The sequence below is a fragment of the Leptinotarsa decemlineata genome, unplaced genomic scaffold, assembly GCF_025532065.1.
Source record: "Leptinotarsa decemlineata unplaced genomic scaffold, Ldec_3_MD MMD2_tig00002159_RagTag_RagTag, whole genome shotgun sequence".
NCBI lineage: Eukaryota > Metazoa > Arthropoda > Insecta > Coleoptera > Chrysomelidae > Leptinotarsa > Leptinotarsa decemlineata.
In genome coordinates, this window is record NW_027412574.1 from 8,585,784 (window position 1) to 8,608,729 (window position 22,946).

The window sequence follows — 22,946 nt, forward strand, 5'->3', positions numbered from 1 at the left end:
CAACAATAAAGTTGAAGAAGCAACAAAGAAAATCTTTCGATTCTGTGAAAATTATAGAACTTTTATTTGAAACATCCATTATTCACTGACAACTTATGGAAATTTGTCAGAAATCTTTTAAATCATAACTTTTGTTTAAAATCTGTTTTTCCCTTAATCAATTGTCGCACACCTACGAACGACAACCTTCAGAAGTTGAAACTTGTGCGAACTAAGGATTAACGAGGTCTTACCCTTCAACGTGTAATTCCTAAAACGGATTGGACGGTAGCAAGTGAAAATCGATCGTTCAAACTGGGTCTTGAACCACCGACCAACAGGGCAGTCAATTGGAGTGAGTGAACAAAGCACCCACGTCGAACCACCTGGCTAGCGACCGACTTTGTGTTAAGATATATTGAATCTTGCAATCGATGTAGTTGCTACTGAAGAAATCAAAACTTGATTGCTGCCTGTGGCGTATACAACCCATCCTGGGGAGGGGGAGATGATTAACCTCATCACACCCTTGTATTCGGGCTAGATTTTCGCAAGAGATTAACCGCTGAATTAGAAATGGAGTTGGGACAAAAAATAAGAGTTCAGTTATTCTTAAACTCCAAAGAGGTTGTATGACGTGAAAAATCGTTATTTTTACACCTCGACAAGAGGAAGATAAAATCTTCCTCTTGAAGATGATCACTTGGTGATCGAAACACCTGTCAAGGTGTAAAAATAACGATTTGGTGTTGGGAAAAAACTCCAGTAATATTCATTTAGTGGAAGGAATACAAAAATTTTCATGGATGTAGCCGTTATACTACGTTGTAGGAAATCATGAAAAATGAGAATTGAAACTTTCTATGTTTTTTACCACTTTTATTTGTAACTAACGTTGCTGCAGTTTCGTCCTATAAGTACATTTTCAAACTTATACAATAGACTAGAAATGGTTGATTACGTTAGCCTTGTAGGTAATAACAGAGGTACTTAGCTTAATTGAGTACCTGAATTTTGTTTATCTGTAACAATATGGATACGCTAATTTAAAAACCTGTGAATAAATTAGATCGATTTGATTATTTAACAAGTTGCACCCGCAATTTTTATGCTTATGAATTTCGAAGGATTCCAAATAATTGAGTTTGCAATTCTTCCTTGAATAGTGCAAAATTTCCGTATTGTTTAGATTCGGGAACTTGTGATTGCATCCTAAGGAATGAAAACGTCGAATCATTTTTACCTAGTCTGAAGGACCTTTCATGTTCAGCATACCGTTTTCTAGTCCCACATAAACACTGTCACACTCCGGACACTTAAGCTTATAAACTCCAGATTTCTCCAACTTGTCCACTTTATCACTGGCATTGAAAAGGAAATCAGATAACCTGGCATGTGGTCTGAATGTCACTTCCACATTGTTTTTTCTGAAGAAACCCTAAATTATCTCTGTTATTTTACCAAAACAGCTCAATATCAGCAAGGCGTTTGGCCCTGATGAAGTGCCCGTTATTGTACTTGAAAAGTGCGCAAATGAACTGGCACCAGTATTTTGCAGACTCTTCAACCTGTCTTATAAGAAAGGGATTATCCTTTTTTTTTGGAAGATTGCTTGCTTATTTAAAAAAGGGCAAGAAAAATCTTCCAAATAACTATAGACCAGTCGCTTTGCTATCAGTGATATCAAAAATCATGGAGAAAGCCGTAAACCACCACATCCTTATATATTTGGAAGGCTTCAATATCTTGAGCGATCATCAATATGGCTTTCGGAAACAAAGATCAACAGGCGACCTTCTATCGTATGTCACCCATATTTGGAATAACGCAATCGAGAAACATGGAGAATCAAGAGCTGTTGCACTTGATATTTCTAAGGTCTTTGATCGTGTGTGGCATGAGGGTTTGCTGGCCAAACGTCGATGCTATGGCTTGTCAGATCATTTATGTGTATGGCTCTTCAGCTTCCTAAAAGAACGTTCCCTGCAAGTTGCCGTCGCTGGATATCTCTTGAATGCTTTCACCATCAACGCTGGTGTTCCCCAGGGGTACATATTGTCTCCAACCCTATTTTTATTAGGTTCGTTCCAACCAGCGTCAGAAACAGTTTCTGACAGGATTCTGCGCAGTAATGTGATTGCGTTCCAACGTGAGTTTCCAACCATTAGTAAACTATCAGTTTTCTGTTCCATCCAAGATTCAAACGTGTTCGAAATCTATCAGAATGGTTTGAGGATTATCTTCTAACCATTAATCTGACGCATGCGTATTCCGTATTACTGTTTCTGTTTTATGTTCATGCAACTTGCAAACAACATAACCCGCAAAAATTGTTATAAAATAAATTATGTATTTGCTGGCGCAGGAAAAATCAGAAATTCTTTAAGTGTACCTAAGATATGAACATCTTTAATTACACAAATTAATTATGGCGGTGACCTACTTTCCTCCCAGTTCCATGTTGATTAGGAAATAGAATAGAGATAAAAAATACTGCAACCTTCTTTTACTTTTCAGAAATACACTTGATTAGATTTTTTTTTAAAGCTTTTGTTGCCAAACTTCAGTTTGAACTATCAGCTGTTCCAATCAGAAATTTCAAATTAATCAGAAACCAATATTTAACAGACATGCGCGTTGACAACGATTTACAAACTGTTGGAAATCTGTTGGTGACTCAAGGTTGGAACGAACCTATTGTATATCAACGTATACGTATACCAAGAATCCAATATATTGCTTTGCTGACGACAGCACACTTGTTTCGCCATTCCATTTGGATTCCAGGACAACGGCGGCGGATGCACATCTTCATCGGCAGCGGGAGGTTGCATATCTTAATAAGGATCTAGAAGCAATTTCGAATTGGGGTGAAAGTAACCAGGTTCAATTCAATGCCACAAAAACCCAGGCATCGGTTTTCTCCAAGAAGATAAATGTCTCCGAACCGGATATAATGATGTCAGGTCAGAAAATTCCGCTCTCTGCTTCGATAAGTTTTTTGGGGGTTAAAATGGATACCAATATGTTATGGCACAATCATGTCGCTGCAAATGCAAAGGCTTCTTCTCAAAAGCTTGGAACACTGTTCCGAAACAGAAAACTATACATACCTCAGCAATTTTTGATGCTTTATAAAGCTCAGATCAGACCGTCTTTAGAGTATTGTTCTCATGTATGGAGCTCTGCTGCCAAACATATCCTGAAGTTACTGGATTCCATCCAGAAAAGAGCCATCTGCCTGATTTGAGACGCGAACATCAAGTGAAACTTTGATAGCCTGGAACATCGAAGAAAGGTTGGAGATTTGTCTCTCTTCTGTATATAGTTTCACAAGAAATGTTCAAGTGACTAGGCACATTCGATTCCACCAAGAGCGGTACATATCAGAAATACGCGACGGACTGTGGCTGCTTATCGTTTTGAGGTTCAACTCAGTGCACCTCGAACTTCATTGTTTAAGAAGTCTTTCATCTGGAGAACTGCGTTAAAGTGGAATAAACTTCCTCTAGCGATTCAAAGCCAATGTGAATCACTACTTTCGCACAGGCACCGCCCCGAGAGCGCCTTAAGGATTTTCATGTAGTGCTTGTGTTTTGTCCTTGAAAAAATTGGGACGTCCTAACAAGTTGTTCAAAAATATTACATAGAAACATTCAGTTCACACTCGAAATAGAGATAGAGAAACAAATAAATGTCTTAGACCTGACCATTATACACCATCAGAATCAATTTGAGTTCAATGTATTAAGAAAATCTAGATATTACAGGTAATACAGATATTACCATCCCAAGTGATTCTTTCCATCCAGGCAGTCATAAATTAGCAGCCTACAATTCAATGTTGCACAGAGCATTCTCACTACCTTTGTCTGCTAACAATCTAGCTAGGGGGATTTAAATAATTACACAGATAGACCATAATAATGGTTTCAACGCAGATACAATCCAGAAGTGTCCGAAGTGTAATATGTAGTGTTCATATGGGACAATGTGGTCGGAATTTCTCAAAACGGTATGCTGAACATGCAAGGTACTTCAGACTAGGTAAAAAATGATTCGACGTTTTCAAATCATTCCTTGGGATGCAACCGCAAGTTCCAGAATCTGAACGATACGGAAATTTCGTACTATTCAAGGAAGGGTTGCAAACTCAATTATTTAGAATCCTCGGAAATTCACAAGCATAAAAATTGCGGGTGCAAACTGTTGAATGATCAAATCGATCTAGTTTACACACCGGTTTTCAAATTAACGTATCCACATTGTCACAGATAAACAAAATCCAGGTACTCAATCAAGTACCTCTGTTATTACCTACAGTTGTGTAATATAAAGGCTAACGAAATCAATAATTTTTAGTTTATTGTATAAGTTTGAAAATGTCCTTATAGGAAGAAACTGCAGTAACGTTAGTATCAAATAAAAGTGGTAAAAACATAGAGAGTTTCAATTCTCATTTTTCATAATACAAAAATTGTTTGCCAAAACATCTAAAATCTAAAACATCGCATCATTCTTATTATGACAAAACCTTGTCCCAGAATGTATGTATACTAAACAATTGATTATTTGACGAATTGATGACTCACTGCCAATATTCTGCTATTTGTTTGTCAAAAAGAAAAATACGTGCTGGACAGCGATTTTCATCGCCTCAATAAGCCTTTCAAAACCATATTTTGGCAACACTGAGAGTTAATTTTTTGAAAAACACTAGAGTAGTTTGCTCCAAAAAATATTTTTTTACCTTCTATAAAAATGTAATTCTCTCAGGTGCCACGAAAATTATTTGTCAAAAACTAGTCTTGCAGAATTGTAAATTCGTTTAGCTTTAAATTATTCATAAGTATATTTTTTCCACGATAATTCATTCTTAAGTTCTTTTCCATTATAAAACTTTATTCAATTAAAATTCATACAGTGAAGAGACATAGCACATTACACATTCATACAATCTAACTATTTATCTAAACAGCTGTATTGGCAAGATATTGATCTGAGATACGAATTTTACAATGCCAAATGAGTTAAGGAACTAATTTGAAATTCAAAGGCCGGGTCAGTGATTCGTGTTGAGTTAACCACAATCATACTTTTCTGAGAAAAATGTAACTCGACTTGTGACTTTCTGTAATATATCTTTGCATATTTAACTGAAAACACGATGATTAAATCAGAAAAAAAAATTAAAAGAAGTATAAGTCAGATATTATTTTCAAACCGATACTCAACTAAGGGAGGTCAAGTTATATGTAAAATGATCGGGGCGTGAGGGGAATGAAAAAAAATTAGTAAAGTTCAGAATGTTTTTTGACCAGCAACAACACTTGTTGTTTTTTAGAATCGTTGATGATTTTTCTTCTAGAGTGAATTTTTCAGCTTTGTATATTCTTCACAAGAGGTCATCCGCTCGTGTCGATGTAACGTACGTCAACAAATCCTGTTAGATAATGAAAGCTTGGAACCTGATCGCGAAATTCTCACTCAATTTCGAATGTAGAATATTTTCTAGCTGAGGTTTTATTATAGTAACCAAGTCAGATATACAAAAATGATGATAGTGATGAAATGAGTATATCTTTTTAATTTATAGAATCTACAAAATATCTTTCATTTATCTTTTAGTTTGTATACTGTCAATAAGCTTCATGGGCTCAGAGCGCTCTGAGAGCGCCTTAGCGCTCATCTCAGAGCTCTGAGAGCGCGGTTCGGAGACATTTATCTTCTTGGAGAAAACCGATGCCTGGGTTTTTGTGTCATTGAATTGAACCTGGTTACTTTAACCCCAATTCGAAATCACTTCTAGATCCCCATTAGGATATGCAACCTCTTGCTGCCGATGAAGATGTGCCTCCGTGGCCGATGTCCTGGAATTCAAATGGAATGACGAGACAAGTGTGCTGTCGTCAGCAAAGCAATATATTGGATTCATGGGTTTTTTCAATGAGTCGTTGATATACAATAAAAAGAGGGTTGGAGATAATATGGATCCCTGGGGAACACCAGCGTGGATGGTGAAAGAGATATCCATCGACGGCCACTTTCAGAGAACGTTCTTTCAAGAAGCTGAAGAGCCATACATAAAAATGATCCTACAAGCCATAGCATCGAAGTTAATATTTGAAAATTTGACCCATTCTATATTGTGGACATTAAAGTCACCGAATATGGAAATTTCGGCACTGGGATGATTTGCAGAAAGTCAATGGTGTTTGCAAGTGAAGAGAATAGTGCTCTATATTGTGTATCGCTAGGTGGTCGATAAACGCAGAATATGAATTTGGTGATCTTCTGTTATATTATTTTGAACCATATAACATCACAGTTTCGGGGTTCCAGTATTTCCTCTAGTTGACAGGAGAGATCGCTTCTGATAAAAAGATATATTCCAAAGTTACGTTCGAAAATTGACGGGGTATGTTGAAGCACTTCAATTTGACTTGAATGATTCGAGTACCGTAGAAAAAAAAGTTTTATCACCATTTTTCAAAAAGTTATTCAATTGTTAACTAACAAATTTTTTCCCAATCTCCGTTGGCATAAATAATGGGATAAAAGGTATAAATAATTGGCCTATAAATTTTAAACTTCGTGGAGTCCTTTTGAAATATATAGGTACTTCATACGATCCTGCGATAAAAGTTCATAAAAATTTATTAATTTCTTAATTATGATTTTATAACTATTGCAAAATGAAATATCTAAAAATTGTTGATAAATTTTTTTTTTCAATTGATATTTAGCTATGTCTGTTTTCACATTAAACAATGGCAGTTATTAACATAGCATATGAATTTTTCACGTAATTTGTTTATTAAATTGTTTCAAACAAATAGAGAAATTCAATATTTTTGAAATTTTTTTTTTGCTATTATGTTGTCTAGAGATAATTATGATTTAATTTTTTTTTCTTAATTTTAATTTTTAATTGTTTAAAATCGATTTTTTATATTTCGATTGTTTAAATAGTTCGTTAAGAAATAATTTTGCTTTCAAAAATCATAATTTACACTTTTGTATTTATTTTTTAATTGTTTATTACTTTAACAATTTGTTATAAACAAATATTGATCAACGTTATATTTTTTTTTCTGAAGTAGAAAAAAATTATAAAAACAGCTATATATATATATATATATATATATATATATATATATATATATATATATATATAAAAAACTGACATAATTTTTTTTTATTGTAATACTTTCTAATATCATACGATACGGTAATTGTAGCTCCTACTTGACTTGTCAATTAAAAAATGTATGTATCTTTTAAACTATTAAAGATACGATAAAGGAAATTCAAGTATTTTTTATAGAGAATAAATTTCTATCGACCTTTTTTGGGTAATTGTTACCTTTCACAATCTGGAAAAATATAAAAATTATATTGTAGAACTTTATACAAGTGTAGAAAGGTAAACTTTTTAGTTTACCCCGATAAGTTACTGCGTAAAAATCAAAGTATTTTTCACAAAGAAAAATCTTCTATTTATCAGTAACTTGTCGTATTTAACAATTTTGCCTATCAAAAAAATTATTAAGAAATAATACTTATCTTTTACGTTTCGGAGGCCAAAATCTGCCTCCGTCTTCAGAAATGGATAAAAAAAAAATTCGAATATATACGCAGTTATTTCTTTACTTCTTCGACAGATGTCAAAGAAGTTTTGAAATATGAAATTATGTCAATGTTGTTGATTGACAACTGAAACATTCGATGTAATACAAGGTACTCTCAGATATCAGTTTGTTGCCATTTCGCCACCATCCAAAGTTTTCTTCAAGATGGGTAGCCAAGTACGGTCTATTTCTAAGGAGCTATTCGAGATACAATTCTCTCCAGACATGAGACGTATTATTTCCTAATAATTTTTTTGATAGGCAAAATTGTTAAATACAAGTTACTGATAAATAGAAGATTTTTCTTTGTGAAAAATACTTTTTACGCAGTAACTTATCGGGGTAAACTAAAAAGTTTAGTAAAGTAAGTAAAGTTCTCCATTATAATTTTTATATTTTTTCAGATTGTGGAAGGTAACAATTACCCAAAAAAGGTCGATAAAAAACAAAAAATGACTTTCGTTGAATAAATAAATTTCTCTTTCAGATAAATTCAAGATCAAGTTCGTATCTATTGTTTATTACCTATTACATGCATTTGTTTATAAAAATTCGGTATTTTTTTGACTTTTTCGTATCTTTTGTGATCTTTAACTTGTTAAATTATGCAGATTCAGCAATAAACTTAAGAACAATTTTGTTAAGGGATAAATTGTCTGCACCAAAATCCTTCAAAAACATCACCTCTCACTTTATCTCTATATTCCATGTTTTTGAACTTGTTGATTAGATTATTGATTGGAGATGTTGGTGCACTGAGCTTATATTTGAGTTGAGTCCTCTTATGTTGCAGAAATCGATTTTGAAGTTGCTAGTGGGCCTCTTAGCAACTGCAGTTACCATGTTAGATCGATTGGGGAGCTATTTTACCTAGGAGCCTTATATTCCCACCCTTGTTTTGTTCGTTTCAATGTGTTAATGTGCGCTAATGTTATCGAACGCACTGTTCGACGTTGATTTGCGAAATTTCGCAAATTTTGATATTTTTCATCACAAACGGTGCGTGGGATGGCGAAAGAACTGGGCGTTAGTTAATGGTTTAAAACGTATTGGATAGGTCGAAAAGCTCGAAAAGTGGGTTCCTCACAGTTTGAACGATTCACAGAAATTGTCACGTTTCGAGGTCGGTTCTTGTTTGCTTTTGCGCAACCAAAACGAACCTTTTTTGGTTCGGATCGTTACGTTTGACGAAAAGTGAATCCTCTACGTCCAGGACAGTGGTTGGACACCGATGAACCACCCAGCTAGTTCCCAAAGGCAAAAGCCCAACAAAAAATACCACACCTCACAACCCACAACACCTCGACACGTGTTTCAATCACCAAGTGATCATCTTCAAGATATTCAATCTTCCTCTTGAAGATGATAACTTGGTGATTGAAACACGTGTCGAGGTGTTGAAAATAACGATTTGGTGTTGGGAAAAAACTCCAGTAATATTCATTACTACACCATAGGTTCTAAACAGTGCATCACAAAACCTTTTAATGTACAACAAATGTTATATTTTTCAAGTTGAATTGTTCTGTTGCTGTTTCAATTATCAGAACACCAGCATCATTATCAGCTTGTTTGATTAAAACATGGATCTTTCTTTGAACATTCAAATTAACCGAGAGTTGTGAGTATTTGTAAGAAACTTTTGTTGTCTGGTAGGAACTATCAGGTTTGTTCTGGTTCTACAAAATTCAGGTTCTAGGACGTCAGGATCATACGCAATTGATATAGAGCGTTCTGGTTTATTGAGGATAAGTTCGGATTGATGAATCCTCTGTTCTGGTTTCGACTGCGAAATGATCCTAAACTGTCTTGAACCGAATCGTTCTTGCTCTCGAGGCTGAACTGTTGAGAACTGTTCCCGTTGCTCAGGCGCATTCATGTGGAAATTTGTTTGGGCTGTTTTCTAGGATGTTTTTTAAATTATTTGATTTAAATAATTGATGACTGAGGTTAAATAACATTTGAACTGACTACAAGGATACGCTACATAACAAAATGGACATGATCAACAGTATTTTCTCATCATCTCTTCATATATACGATAGGCGGCACAGTGGTCTCCTCAAAATGCGTTCTGGTTTAACCAAGTCTCCGAGACTATTTCGGACTGTTTGAGATTTTTTGCTTGTACGCATCATGTCTTGCTCTTTCCAAACAGTTTCGGATGATAGAACCGAAGAAAACCTATCATAAATTGATCCAATAAGGTATCAGAAGGTGGAGAATTTGTTGATGAAAATAGCAGCGACGGCTCGTCAGAGGAGGCAAGGGAGGCTTAGCCTCCCCATAAAATTTCAGGCTATTCATCGGAATAAATTAAAAGATATTGACAAATAATTATGATTATTTTTTTCTAAAAATGCTTGGGTATCATTACTTTGCCATTAATTTTTAATATAAATACATAATATGCCCGAAAAAACACTATCGCTCACTACGTAGTACGTACCACACTGCATCAATAAACCTCAAACGCACCGCCTATGAACGAATAACAATAAACCATTAACCCGAAATAATAAATGCCATAAGTTGCAAGGGAGCCAAGCCTCCGACCGTTTTAAAAAACACAAGCTTCGCGAGGCCGATCCAACCAGCGACATACGTCCCGATTTGTACTTTTAGTTGCAGAAATTTTAGAGTTAGAGGAGGCTAGCCTCCAGTTGGTCTTCGTTAGTGCACGGCTGCGTTTGTTTTTTATTTAATTATTCGGACGGGATGCCGTGACGGACCGGGACTGAGAAATATTTCGGTAAATTGTTTTAGTTTCTCTTGATAATATTTGTTATTTGTGTATAAAACAGGCAATATTGTATTATAGCAGTGCTTTTTGGTAATATTTTCAATGTGTTTTTAAAGTGTTTTCTTTCAATTTCAAGGTGTTTTCAGGTTTTCACTTTTCGGTAAGTTTTTTTTCCATTTATTATGGATAAGTTGGCCGAAATTAAAAAATCTGACGATATAGTCGATTGGTTGCTGACAAATAATTTTAAGTCTTTATCTTATGGTAATAAATTTTTCATTATTAAATTTCTGGGAAGGCCTCAACAAAATTTGATTTCAATTAAAGTGTCAGATAATCGACAAAATCGAGGATTTAATATTAGTGGGTACGATAAATGCGATTGGTTAACCGGCTCCATTAAACGAGAAAAACTTTTTTGTTGGCCCTGTGTTTTATTTTTCGTACAAACCGAATACCAAACGTGGTCTAGAAAAGGATACTCCGATTTAAAACATTCACCTCGTTCTACAGAAAGACATTTAAAATTTAAGGAGCATATATTTTTGTCTTGTAAATTAAAATTGTTTAGCAAACAAAATATATAAACAGCTTTAGATACAGCTCAAAAAGAGGCCATAATTTCTTTTAGTAATTAGGTTAGGGAAAATCGGTCGAATTTAAAAAGACTTATCGATATTACGATTTATTTGGGTTCCCCAGAATTAGCTTTTCGCGGACACGATGAAACCGAAGATTCGATTAATCGCGGCAATTACAAGGAACTACCGATATTACCTGTGTTTATTAAATACTTGTAGCAATTTTTAACAAAACTGTTATATTAGAAGAGAAAAGTATTATTATTTATCGACTGAGAAGAGTTCATTTATATTAAATAACTCTAAGACAACCCGTTTTCCTTATTTTTGTTTTTTTTAATGATCAGTTTTATACGTGTAATTTTGGGCAATACACAATTTTTGTTTGCATTTATGCAAATATTACGTATTTTGCTTTAAGCAGGTGCGGTACCCCAAAAATTTTTCTTTTGTATTTCTGTGTGTATATAGTCTTTATGACTTTAGCCTCCCCTGTTCTCCAATGCACAAGCCGTCACTGGAAAAAAGTTTTAATTGTATCACAGCTGCAGTCATGTATGTACATGGCGTACTTTTGCATATTATGGAAAACATAACGTTTTCTACTTTTTGAATCGTTATATCTCAGAAACGGTTACTCTAACGAGAAAAAGTGTGAAGACATTTTTTCTAGATAACTGCATCTATAATTTTTGTCCGAGCTATTTTTTGATAAAACAGACAGATTGCCTGAAAAAAGGAGAAAACCATTATTTGCGAACTTTGACCACAATAAAGTTTATTTGCAGATGTGCAATCGATGAGAACTCTTTACATTTCATTCATAATGGTGTTCCAAATACTCGTACCAATTTTTAGCTTTATGCGAATTATTGCAACCATATCCCTATTTTCTGGGATAAATTGAGCGGGCTAAATATAAATATAAACTGTAATATATCAGTGAATACGTATTCAATTTAATCGATATAAGGGTCATTTCAATCAGTGCATTTTTGCCATAATAACACAAGCCGATTAATTCCGTCAGCATAAAAATTGTTAACTCGGTATTTGATGAAGTCGACGAAAGCCGTTTTCGTCTGGTCCTGATTGTCGAAGGTTCTATCAGTGAGAAAGTTATCAAAGTGCAAAGGTTTGGAGTGGATGGGTGAGGCAGGACGGTGGTTTGTGAAACGTGCGGATGAGCGTTGCCGTGGAGCAGGATCAGACCGCTTCTGTTGACCAGTGCCGGCTACTGTTGACCCGATTTTTGGTACATTTAGTCGATTGACTCATAGTAGGACTGCTGTGATAGTTTGACCCCGTTGCAATAAGTTATAGTCAGTTACAACAGGCGCGGATCACCATACAGTAACCATGGTCTTTTTTGGTAGGTTTTCGCCTTCGGAAAGTGCCTAGATGACACATCGGAGTCCAACCACTATCCTGAACGTCTTCTGTTGTCTTAGAGCAGGGGGCTCCAACCTTTTTTACTCAAGGGCCACATTTTTGGGGGATAGGCGGGCCAGCAATATTTCAGGGCTGAAAATCGCCCCCCCCGCGTACGCCCAGAAATTTTTTATAATTGAGAGCCCAGTGGTAGTTTTTGAGAGTTTCTTGCGTTAGTTTTTTCAAGTTTCAATGTTTCCTTATATAACTTTGTTGTTGGCTAAAAACATTCTCGGCGATAAAAAAATCTGTTACTAAACAAACAATTATACTTGCTATAAAATAATATTTGTTCAGTAAAAGGACGGTTATTTCAAGTAGGCCTAATGAAAAAACCCGGGATGATAAAAAACCAAATCGTTTAAATTTACTACAAAATGTACTTTATTAAATTTTAAAGATAACTTTACAATACATGTGTTCACAACAAGGAAGTGTGTAAAGCTTAAAAAAATCAATTTTTAGTGAGAGGATTGCATTTGTTTGCCATTTAATATTTCAGCCCATTTAGGGTCAAACTTTGTAGTTCCGATCATTAGGAATGATTTCAAGTGTTCATCTGACAAGGACGATCTGTATTTAGATTTAACAAACTTAATTTTTGAAAAAGTCTGTCTGCTCACACTTGTAGGTAGATCCAAATAGAGAAAACATAGCACGAGCATGGTTTTTTATGTTTTTATAACCTTTTTCTGGGAGAGAACTGTAAAATGAAAGTAGGTTACCTTCTTTGTAGCACTCCTGGAAATTGGTCTTGAAAGAGCAATTAGATGTTAGCTCGATGACTTCAAGTTGAAGTTCTGCAGGCACTTTGTCTGTGTCACACTTAAAATGGTCAAAATTTTCAAAACGGTCATCAAACTCTTGTCGTAGCTTACGCATGATTCCTAAGCATGATTCCTAATTCTGACAAGATGCAAAGTGGTCAAAGTTCATAGATCCTAAATGCTTCTCAAAAAGTATGAGTTTAGTTCTAAAAGCTTTCACAAACAGTCACAAACAGAAGCGTTTTCACCTTGACATTTTAGAGAGTTTAGAAAGTTAATATGTGCCGTAATGTCAACAAGAAAAGCCAATTTCCACACAAAGACACTGTCAGAAAGTTCAGGTACAGGATGAAGCTGTTCAGTCATGAAAATGTCAATCACTTCAAGAAGTTCAAAAACCAAGGTTATTTTGGTCCCGCCTCAGGTACAGTCAAGGTGAAGTACAACAGCGCCAAGCTTTCTACCCTTACTCGTACAGTCCGTGACCACTTACTATCGCTCAAGGGTTCAAATCAAATCAAATTTTATTAAATCCGTTTTCCTATTATGCAATGGATTGGACGTGTCTGGCGAGGTGTAAAACCCATACACTTTCTGCAAAAAAAAGTTACTCCTAAAGCACTAGTTTACAGGTTAAAGATCATTAACATTGACAAAATAGAATATATACACCTACATACATGGACATACTACATTGGTGAGGATGTAACCCTAATATGGCACTTAAAAATACAAGACATGTTGATATAAATATACAAAAGCGTAAAGCACAATAAACACTTTGAACTCAGTTAACTTTGCTAGAAAGAAAGTCATCAAATTTCCCTAGGCTATAAAAAAAAGATTCGTTAAAATTTTCTTTAACCTACTTTTGGAAATTCCGTACGTGTTACTATTTTTTATATTATCAGGAAGCCTATTGAAGTAAGACGCTCCAATCATCAGAGGTGATTTTTTGTGGAAAGTGTGGCTCGATTTTTTTTGTCGATTTGTTGAAAAAATCTGTTCGCGGGCCGTAGGTTGGAGATCCCAGTCTTAGGGGATGCACATTTCATCATACGTGACGAACTTTTTGACCTTTCCAATACGTTTCAAATCATCAAAAACCGCATGGGAGTTGACTTTCAGTTCTTCCGCCATCCCACGCATGTTTTGGGACGGGTCAGACTCCACCAGGGTTCTCAAATTCTCGTGCTGGATTACTGAAAGTCGACAACTTCGGGGCTTATCTTAGAGGCTAAAATCTCCAGAATGAAATTTCACAAACCAACGTCAAACAGTACTTTCATTAACAGTATCATTGCCAAATGTAAGGTTAATTTGGGTTACCTTACGATTTTTTCACTGCTATTTGCTGGGTTTTTACTCAGGCATTGAATCACCTTGTAACTACAGTTTGTGCGTGATTGTTCAACAGAATTATTATAGTCTTATTCTGGCAATTCAAGGTTGTACTGATAAAAATGCGTTTATTTTGCGTCATTGCTGATATCGACCCTACAGAGCAAACATTTGTTGATGTAGTTTCATGAAATATCTTTCATTAACACCAAATCTATGTTATCAAATGACATTAAACACGCCCAAAAAGATAATATTTGATATGTATGAACAATCTGGTTGATTCTTTTGTTGTAAAAAAACAAAAAAGGAATAGTGTAATTGAGACGGAATATTGTTCGTTTTGGTTTTGGGTATCGTTATCGTTTCATTTGTTTTCTATATGAATACTATGATAAAATCTGGAGCTGAAGAGTTGGAAGAATATGCTTTGATAATAAGAACCCACATTTCGAAAAATCATCTGTACAAAATCATGGAAAACATTCGAGAATTTTGTAGAACAAAATTATTTGTTTCGAATAATTAACCTCAATATTTTCTCCAATTCATGATATATGAGGTGTCCAGGATTCATTTCTAAAATTGGACTGAATAAAATAATGTCAGTAATTCGCTTCAAATAATATTTATTATTCATTCAGTACTTTAGACAAATCCAGACTGTTTTTATGGACATGTCGAAGGAGTTGTGGTAACACTTGGAGTTCAGGTCCCAAACAAATCCATTGGATATATGTGGATATATTGTCAGACCAATGATCACTTATGCAGCAATTGCCTGGTGGCCGAGGGCTTTACAAAAGACGGCTCAGGCGAAGCTCTTTGGCTTACAAGACAGGCTTGTCTGCCTATCTGTCGTGCCATCAGTACCACACCGCCAGCGGCCATCGAGATCCTTCTAGATCGACCTCCTCTCCAAATTTTTCTGGAGAGAGAGAGGATAGATGGACTGCATATAGACTTGTGCACATCGCCAATTGCAAAAATCAATCTAATGCAGAGTACACTAGACTGCTGGTTGACACTAGAAGTCACAGCATTCTGGAAATGACTTCTGAGACTATACCTCCAACTGTCAACTACGAACTGCCTTATACAGTACTTTCCTTATACAGTACTTTTCGCGAGTAGAGACGACTGGATCCTCCGGGAGAAGGAAATATTAAGAGCAGATAGTTGTTGGTTCACAGATAGATCAAAAACATTTTCAGGCTCTGGTGCAGGCGTTTTCAGTTGCAGGCCCAGGACAGAGATATCAACCTGCCTAGGGACCTACGTGACTGTATTTCAAGCGGAAATCTATGCTATCGAATTGTATGCGGAGAGACTGGTTGAATCCAACCTCATATACAAGTCAATAAAAATTTTCTCGGACAGTCGAGCGGCGTTGGAACCTCTTGGCTCCTACCGAGCAACGCCTTAATTGGTAGCAAATTGCCAAAACCGACACTCCTCAATAGGAAGACTCATCAAATTGTCTCTGGTCTGGATTCCTGGCCACACTGACCTGGAAGGCAATGAGGCTGCTGATTTCCTTACAAAGGAGGTTGCTGCAAGCAGCTTCATCGGACCAGAACCTGTTATTGGCAACGCTTTAGGCTTTGCCAAACAAACACTGAACACCTGGATGGCAAGACGATTTATGGACTTTTGGCAGAATCTTCCAGGATTGGCTCACTCCAAGGCGTTTATTTACCCTTAGAAATCTTGATACCAAGCAGTTTTTGGACTACACTAAGAATGAACAACGATGTCTAACAGAACTCCTCACAGGTCACTGTCGTCTGAATCATCATATGCAGAGACTCAGACTGTCGGAAGACAGTGTGTGTCGCCTCTGTTTGGAAAATGATGAAAAAGCAGAGCATATACTTTGTACCTACCTCGCTGCGGTCCAAATCAGGTTTTCAGATGTTAGCAGAGCCACACTCTGACCATCTGACCTGAAAGACACTTACCATATAAGCTGGGTTTATTTGGTCGAGTTTGAATAGGTGTGAATCACAATAAACCCTTGCGGGTTGCGGTGGAAGGTCGAATAGACCCACTCACTTTTGACCTACCATAACGTACTTTCAATCAATGTTTTTCGATAAGAACAAAATTACGTCAGAAACCAAAGGACCTCAAATCTCATTTCATACCTAAAATTCAAAGCAATGTGACCTACATAACCTAAAAAACTACACACTACTCTACACTTAGGTTACAAAAGTTAGAAAATAGTAAGTGTGATATAATTGAAAACAGTCACTCAATTTTTTTATTTTACACATTTTGAAAACTAATTCTAAAATGGATCATCATACCTATATTTTATAATTGAGGAATTTATATTTTTGCTTAATCTTTCATTTGGAAGCGGAGAAATTCCAATCACTCCTACTTACCTATATTCAAATAATCCGGATCTTCTGGAAAATTAAATTAGATATGCTACTATGTATTAGTAGTTTTTCAAAGATATTTGAATGGTTTCTGATTCGTCAAAAAATTGATCGAGCTACCAGCGGAGATACCTGTGTGAAAACTGTTTTTCGGGTTTTTTGGCCGTGGTCTGCAGGTTTTCATGCCTGACGTTTCGTCTACTAGTGCGGTAGACATTATCAAAGGTGATGTGATAACGGTCACAGTGCCCGAGTTGGTAGGTACTCGAGTTGTAGACGTATAAAAATTTGTAGACCACGGCCAAAAAACCCCGAAATTGGCTTTCACACAATCATTATTATTATTATTTCTGTTAAATACAAACTGTGAATAAACTAACTAGCTATTTGTGGTGGTGTAGACGTGTGTATCGTCTTCCAAAGTTGTCAAAAAATGGGAAGCTTGGTAGATCTGGAACCTCTGGTGTAGAACGAATCCGAAACAAGCACTGTTTCCAAAACCAGAACTGCAAACCCCTTCTTCAGAAAAAAATGAAGACGCGTAATTATTTGGCGAAACTTGTGTCGAATAAACTGTTGCAATTCCGATGTTTGAAAGCAGTACTTATTCTGGATCCAACAACGAGCTGAAAACTCGAGTTCTAATCTGAAACTTCTAAAAGTTCAGTTCTAGGATTGTTCTGCATGAATACCAATGCGAGGTTTTATTCTATGTTATAATCTTTCTAGTGATTTCTGTGAGAAAAACTAACTTGTTACATCAAGTAATTCGATGTGACAAAAAATACAGGCAGATTTAAAGGTAAAGGCAGAGCAGAACAAGTATGAAATTTTAACTTGAGCGTAGAAATAGAAATATATTTCATGCTCCAGACGAGTTTTTATGTACTCTCTTATTTTAGGCCTTATCCTTTCTATGGCTTTTGTTTCTTTTGGAACGAAGCATGTGCGAGCATTCATATACAAAATTAAAAATGCTGTGCAATAAAATGTAAACAAATACGTCTAGATAATATGAAACGGGATCCTTGTAGAAATGTAATTATTTTGTTCAATTTGTCGAGCTGAATCGTCAATGTGTAAACAAAATATGTAGCTCATTCCGTTTGGTTTTGTATTACCTACATGGTTGTAATTGAATATAATCAGACAGATATAATATCTGAATTCTACTGTTTTAATCGACATTCTTTTGGTATTTTTACCTTCCACAATCTGAAAAAATATGAAAATTTTAATGAGGAATTTTGCACACTTTTAAAAATGGCTTACTTTTTAGTTCACCCAGATAATTACTGCCTAAATTTGAAGTATTTTTCACAAAAAAAATGTTATATTCATCAGTAACTTGTATTTAATAATTTTATACCTATCAAAACACAGCTAAGAATTTAAATTTGATAGAGGATAAAAGTGGGAAAAAAAGGTTTTGGCTTTCTACTTCTCCATCTTGATACAAAAAATGTGGGAAACTTCTGAAGGAAGGAACAAAGCAATTCATTCCAAGAAATTAACTCTGAACAAAGACTTGTAGATCATGCAAAGAAGTAACTTTCAGACACAAACTGGAAGAAAGCTCTCTCGAAACAGCTACTTTCATATAAACATTGAATTACACGAAAAAAAAAACTTTCGAAACAAATACTTTTATATGAACACTAAATTATACAAACAAACTTGTCTTTATTCAGTCATGGAAGTTTGGAATACAAACAGAATAGAGAAAAGTGTTTGTTGTATAATTCAGTGTTCATATAAAAGTATTTGTTTCGAAAGTATTTTTCTTTTGTGTAATTCAATGTTTATATGCTAAAGCTGTTAATCAGGACTTTACTAAATCCACAATTCCACCACTAACACAAGCGGATGGTTCAATTGCAACAACAGCCTTTTTATATGGCTGTTGAACAACTAGCTGAACAACTTCCGTCCCACTCCACAGTCGATTTTCTGGGAAAGGCACCACCCACTATTCCACACTAGAATCCACAATGCCGGAAATTACTTTTCGATAGCGTCTTGTCAGGCGAATTTTGAAATAGCTCAATATCAACAAGGCGTCTGGCCCTGATGACGCGCACTTAAAAAGTGGGCAAATAAACTTGCACCAGTACTTTGTAGACTTTTCAACCTGTCTTACAAGAAAGCGGTTTTCCTTCTTGTTGAAAGATTGCTCGCGTTCAATCCATTCCCAAAAAGGAAAAGAAATCTCTTCCAAATAACTATAGACCAGTCGCTTTGCTATCAGTGATACCAAAAGTCATGGAGAAAGCCTTAAACCACCATATCCTTGAATATTTGGAAGGCTTCAACATTTTGAGCGATCATCAACATGGCATTTGGAAACAAAGATCAACATGCCACCCATATTTGGAATAATGGAATCGAGAAACATGGAGAGTCAAGAGCTGTTGCGCTTGATATTTCTAAGGCCTTTAGCTGTGTGTGGAGTGAGGGTTTGCTGGCCAAACTTCGATGCTATGGCTTGTCGGATCATTTTTGTGTATGGCTCTTCAGCTTCCTGAAAGAACGTTCCCTGCAAGTGGCTGTCGATGGATATCTCTCGAATACTTTCACCATCAACGCTGGTGTTCCCCAGGGATCAATATTGTCGCCAAACCTCATTTTATTTTATATCAACGACTAATTGAAAAAAACCAAGAATCCAATATATTGCTTTGCTGACGACAGCACACTTGTCTCGTCATTCCATTTGAATTCCAGAACATCGGCTACGGAGGCATATATTCACCAGCAGCAGGAGTTTGCATATCTTAATGAGGATCTAGAAGTGAGTTTGAATTGGGGTGAAAGTAACCAGGTTCGATTCAATGCCACAAAAACCCAGGCATCGTTTTTCTCCAAAAAGATTAATGTCTCCGAACCGGATATAATAACGTTAGGTCAGACAATTCTGCTTTCTGCTTCGATAAGTTTGTTGGGGGTTAAAATGGACACCAATATGTCTTGGAACATTGTTCCGAACCAGAAAGCTGTACACACCTCAGCCACTTTTGGTGCTTTATAAAATTGAGATCAGACCTTCTTTGGAGTATTGTTCTCACGTATGGAGCTCTACCCCCAAACATACCCTGAAGTTGCTGGATTCCATCCAGAAAAGAGCCATCCGCCTGATTGGAGACGCGAACATCATGTGCAATCTTGATAGCCTGGGACATCGAAAAAAGGTTGGAGATTTGTCTCTCTTCAATAGAAACTTTCACGGGAAGTGTTTAAGTTACTCGGCACATTTCATTCCACCAAGAGCGGTACATATCAGAAATAGGCGACGGACTGTGGCTGGTCATCGTTTTGAGGTTCAACTTCCTGAGAACGTTTTTCCAACTGGATTTAATCTCCAGAGACCCAAATCCAATGTGAATCGCTAATTTCGCACAAGCACCGCTCTGAGAGCGTCTTAAGGATTTTCCTGTAGTGCTTGTGTTTTGTCCTTGAAGAATAAGAGCTGTTTCGAGAGGGCTTTTCTTTCATTTTGTGTCTGAAAGTTACTTCTTTGCATGATCTACACATCTTCATAGAGTTAATTTTTTGAAATTTATTGTTGCCTTCCTTTCTTGGAAGGTTCCCACATTTTTTCGTATGAAGATAGAGAAGTAGAAATCCAAAATCTTTCTTTCCCAAAAATAATCTCTCCCAAAAATAAACCCCTTTCAATGTAAACAATATAGAAATCAACTTTAGTATAGTATTGTCAATCATAAAACATGCGTTTTTAATGTTTGAAGAAAAATAGTATATTGTTTTATTAGGAGAAACTGATATTCTTTGTGGCGAGCATGGAGATTACAAACCACACAAGACTTTTTTTCTCTGAATGATTCATACTATTTTTTCTTCAAAGGTGAAAAACGCATTATGTTTTTATGATTAGTTTAAACGCCGACATTAAAAGTATTATTGACTTTGAAGACAAAAGTATTTATTTTGCAAAAAGAAATGAAAATTTCTATGTTTTTTACCACTTTTATTTCGTATGAAGATAGAGAAGTAGAAATCCAAAATCTTTCTTTCCCAAAAATAATCTCTCCCAAAAATAAACCCCTTTCAATGTAAACAATATAGAAATCAACTTTAGTATAGTATTGTCAGTCATGCGTTTTTAACGTTTGAAGAAAAATAGTAGGTATATTGTTTTATTAGGAGAAACTGTGGTAAAAAACATAGAAATTTTCATTTCTTTTTTCATCATGATCTCCTACCACATAGTAACGGCTACATCCATCAATTTAGTATTTATTTTGTCAATACTACTACCCTAAAACTAACTCTGTTTTTTCAGTTGGGGAAATGGCGAAAATCATCTAATTTTCAACATGGTGTCCGGTAGTTCTCCCGATTTTTCACCTGTCATCGAACTGGACATCGGAAAAGCCATGGTGGCTGGTGCGGGGTTTGATACATATAGGTTTAGAAAAAATTTCGACATTTCCTTGCCAGTTTTTAGTCCAGTAGCTAAGTTAGGAGAGGTTAAAGACATATCACATGAAAGGTAAGCGGAAAATATTTTAAAACCTAAGAATGTTTCATTTTCACATAAAAATATACTATAGAACAAAAATAGAAAAACCTCAAGGGCTTAAGTCTTTTAGGTGGATGATATCTACATCATGATTTATTGTAATAATTCATTCCGTGGTAAATATTAATATTCAATGAATTCACTTTATGTAATTGCAGTTCAAACCATACTATATACTATAATACTATAAATACAATATAATACACTACAATACTAATATAAATGTGAAAATTTGTGAGGATAGATGTATGTTTGTGGCTCTTTCACGCCTAAACGACTGAACGGATCTAGATTTACATATATACAAAGGTTTTGTGTAACTTTGGTCATAATATAACGATAAGTATTGAGTAAGTCGGAAAAATTCTTGCCCCCTGAGAGCTCTCTTGGCGTGCGCTGCCTATACCGTTGGAGTTACATGAAGATAATGTACCGTAAACCGTAAGATTGTTCATCTTAAATAGTTCCAAATTAAAGTCCGCAGTAGCATATATCTACCTCTTATGTGGTAGCCATTATATGCAAAATACTGAGGCATAAATACAATTAAATTTGATACTTTTTTTACAATGCACATTTTGGAATATCTGTCGAATTCTTATAAAAATCGATAAAATTGTCGTTTTGAGAATTTAATATAGATAAACTTAGTCTCTTACACTAAGTAATTTGGACGAATCGTTTAAAAGTTATCACGATAAGATCAACTTGACACAACGTAGTAAGCCATTACGCGTCGCGTCTACTGTAAGACGACGAAAAACGATGCGCAGGGATAGAGGGGCTGTCTAAGCAATGAAGCGCCATCGCCGAGAACGCGACCCGAACGCAGGCAGACGTCGTTGACGGTTGTGTAGTTTTGCGAATTTCTTTATAGGTAACATAATTCGTTTCTTGAAGCTATTCATTACTTAGTGCAGTTGGCATATTTTTTCAGTTACTGTATTTTCAAAGTGAAAATATAAATTACTAGCTGTTGCCCGCTCTTATATTAACGTACGTAACGAAGCTACTGAACCTAGAATCTTGAAATATGCAAGTAGGTTCTTCGTATAGCCTAAATAAGCATCAAGATGGGGAATCAGGAATTTCCACCCCAAGGGGGAAAATAGGGGTTCAAAAATTGTATTGAATTTCTTCAGGTTTTAAGTTGGAAACCCGAAGTTTTGTGTTAATAAAAAAAATGTTGTAACTATTTGTTTAAAATGGTCTGTTAGTGTACAACCACTATTGATATTTGGAACTCTAATGGAATTAGTAACTTATTTGCTTTGAGTATCAAATTCTATTTTCTATTAACATAACAATGGGCAAAAGAACAATGGCTCTCTCCCTATGTGAGGTAGGGAAACATTTGAAAATGTTTTTGAGCAACTGTAGTTACTTTTTAAAATTATTTCGATCGGCCTCTGAAAGTTTGTATTATAAAATTCCTCTTAAATGATGATGGTAAGAATAGGTGATGTTTATAATGAACGTCAATTTATAAAATGCGGCATACCGCAAGGTATTGTTCTTGGTCCTGCCGTGTTCAACCTTCATG

At 35.5% G+C, this 22,946-nt stretch overlaps 1 protein-coding gene across 1 annotated transcript in view; it reads left to right on the forward strand.

The window, feature by feature from the left end:
- Positions 1 to 22,946, forward strand: part of sotv (exostosin glycosyltransferase sotv) — a 55,240-nt gene that overhangs the window by 15,319 nt on the left and 16,975 nt on the right. Inside the window, exon 2 of the mRNA XM_074177212.1 lies at positions 21,164 to 21,373. Within this exon, the coding sequence (XP_074033313.1) occupies positions 21,164 to 21,373 (210 nt within the window). The remainder of the gene's footprint in view (positions 1 to 21,163; positions 21,374 to 22,946) is intronic.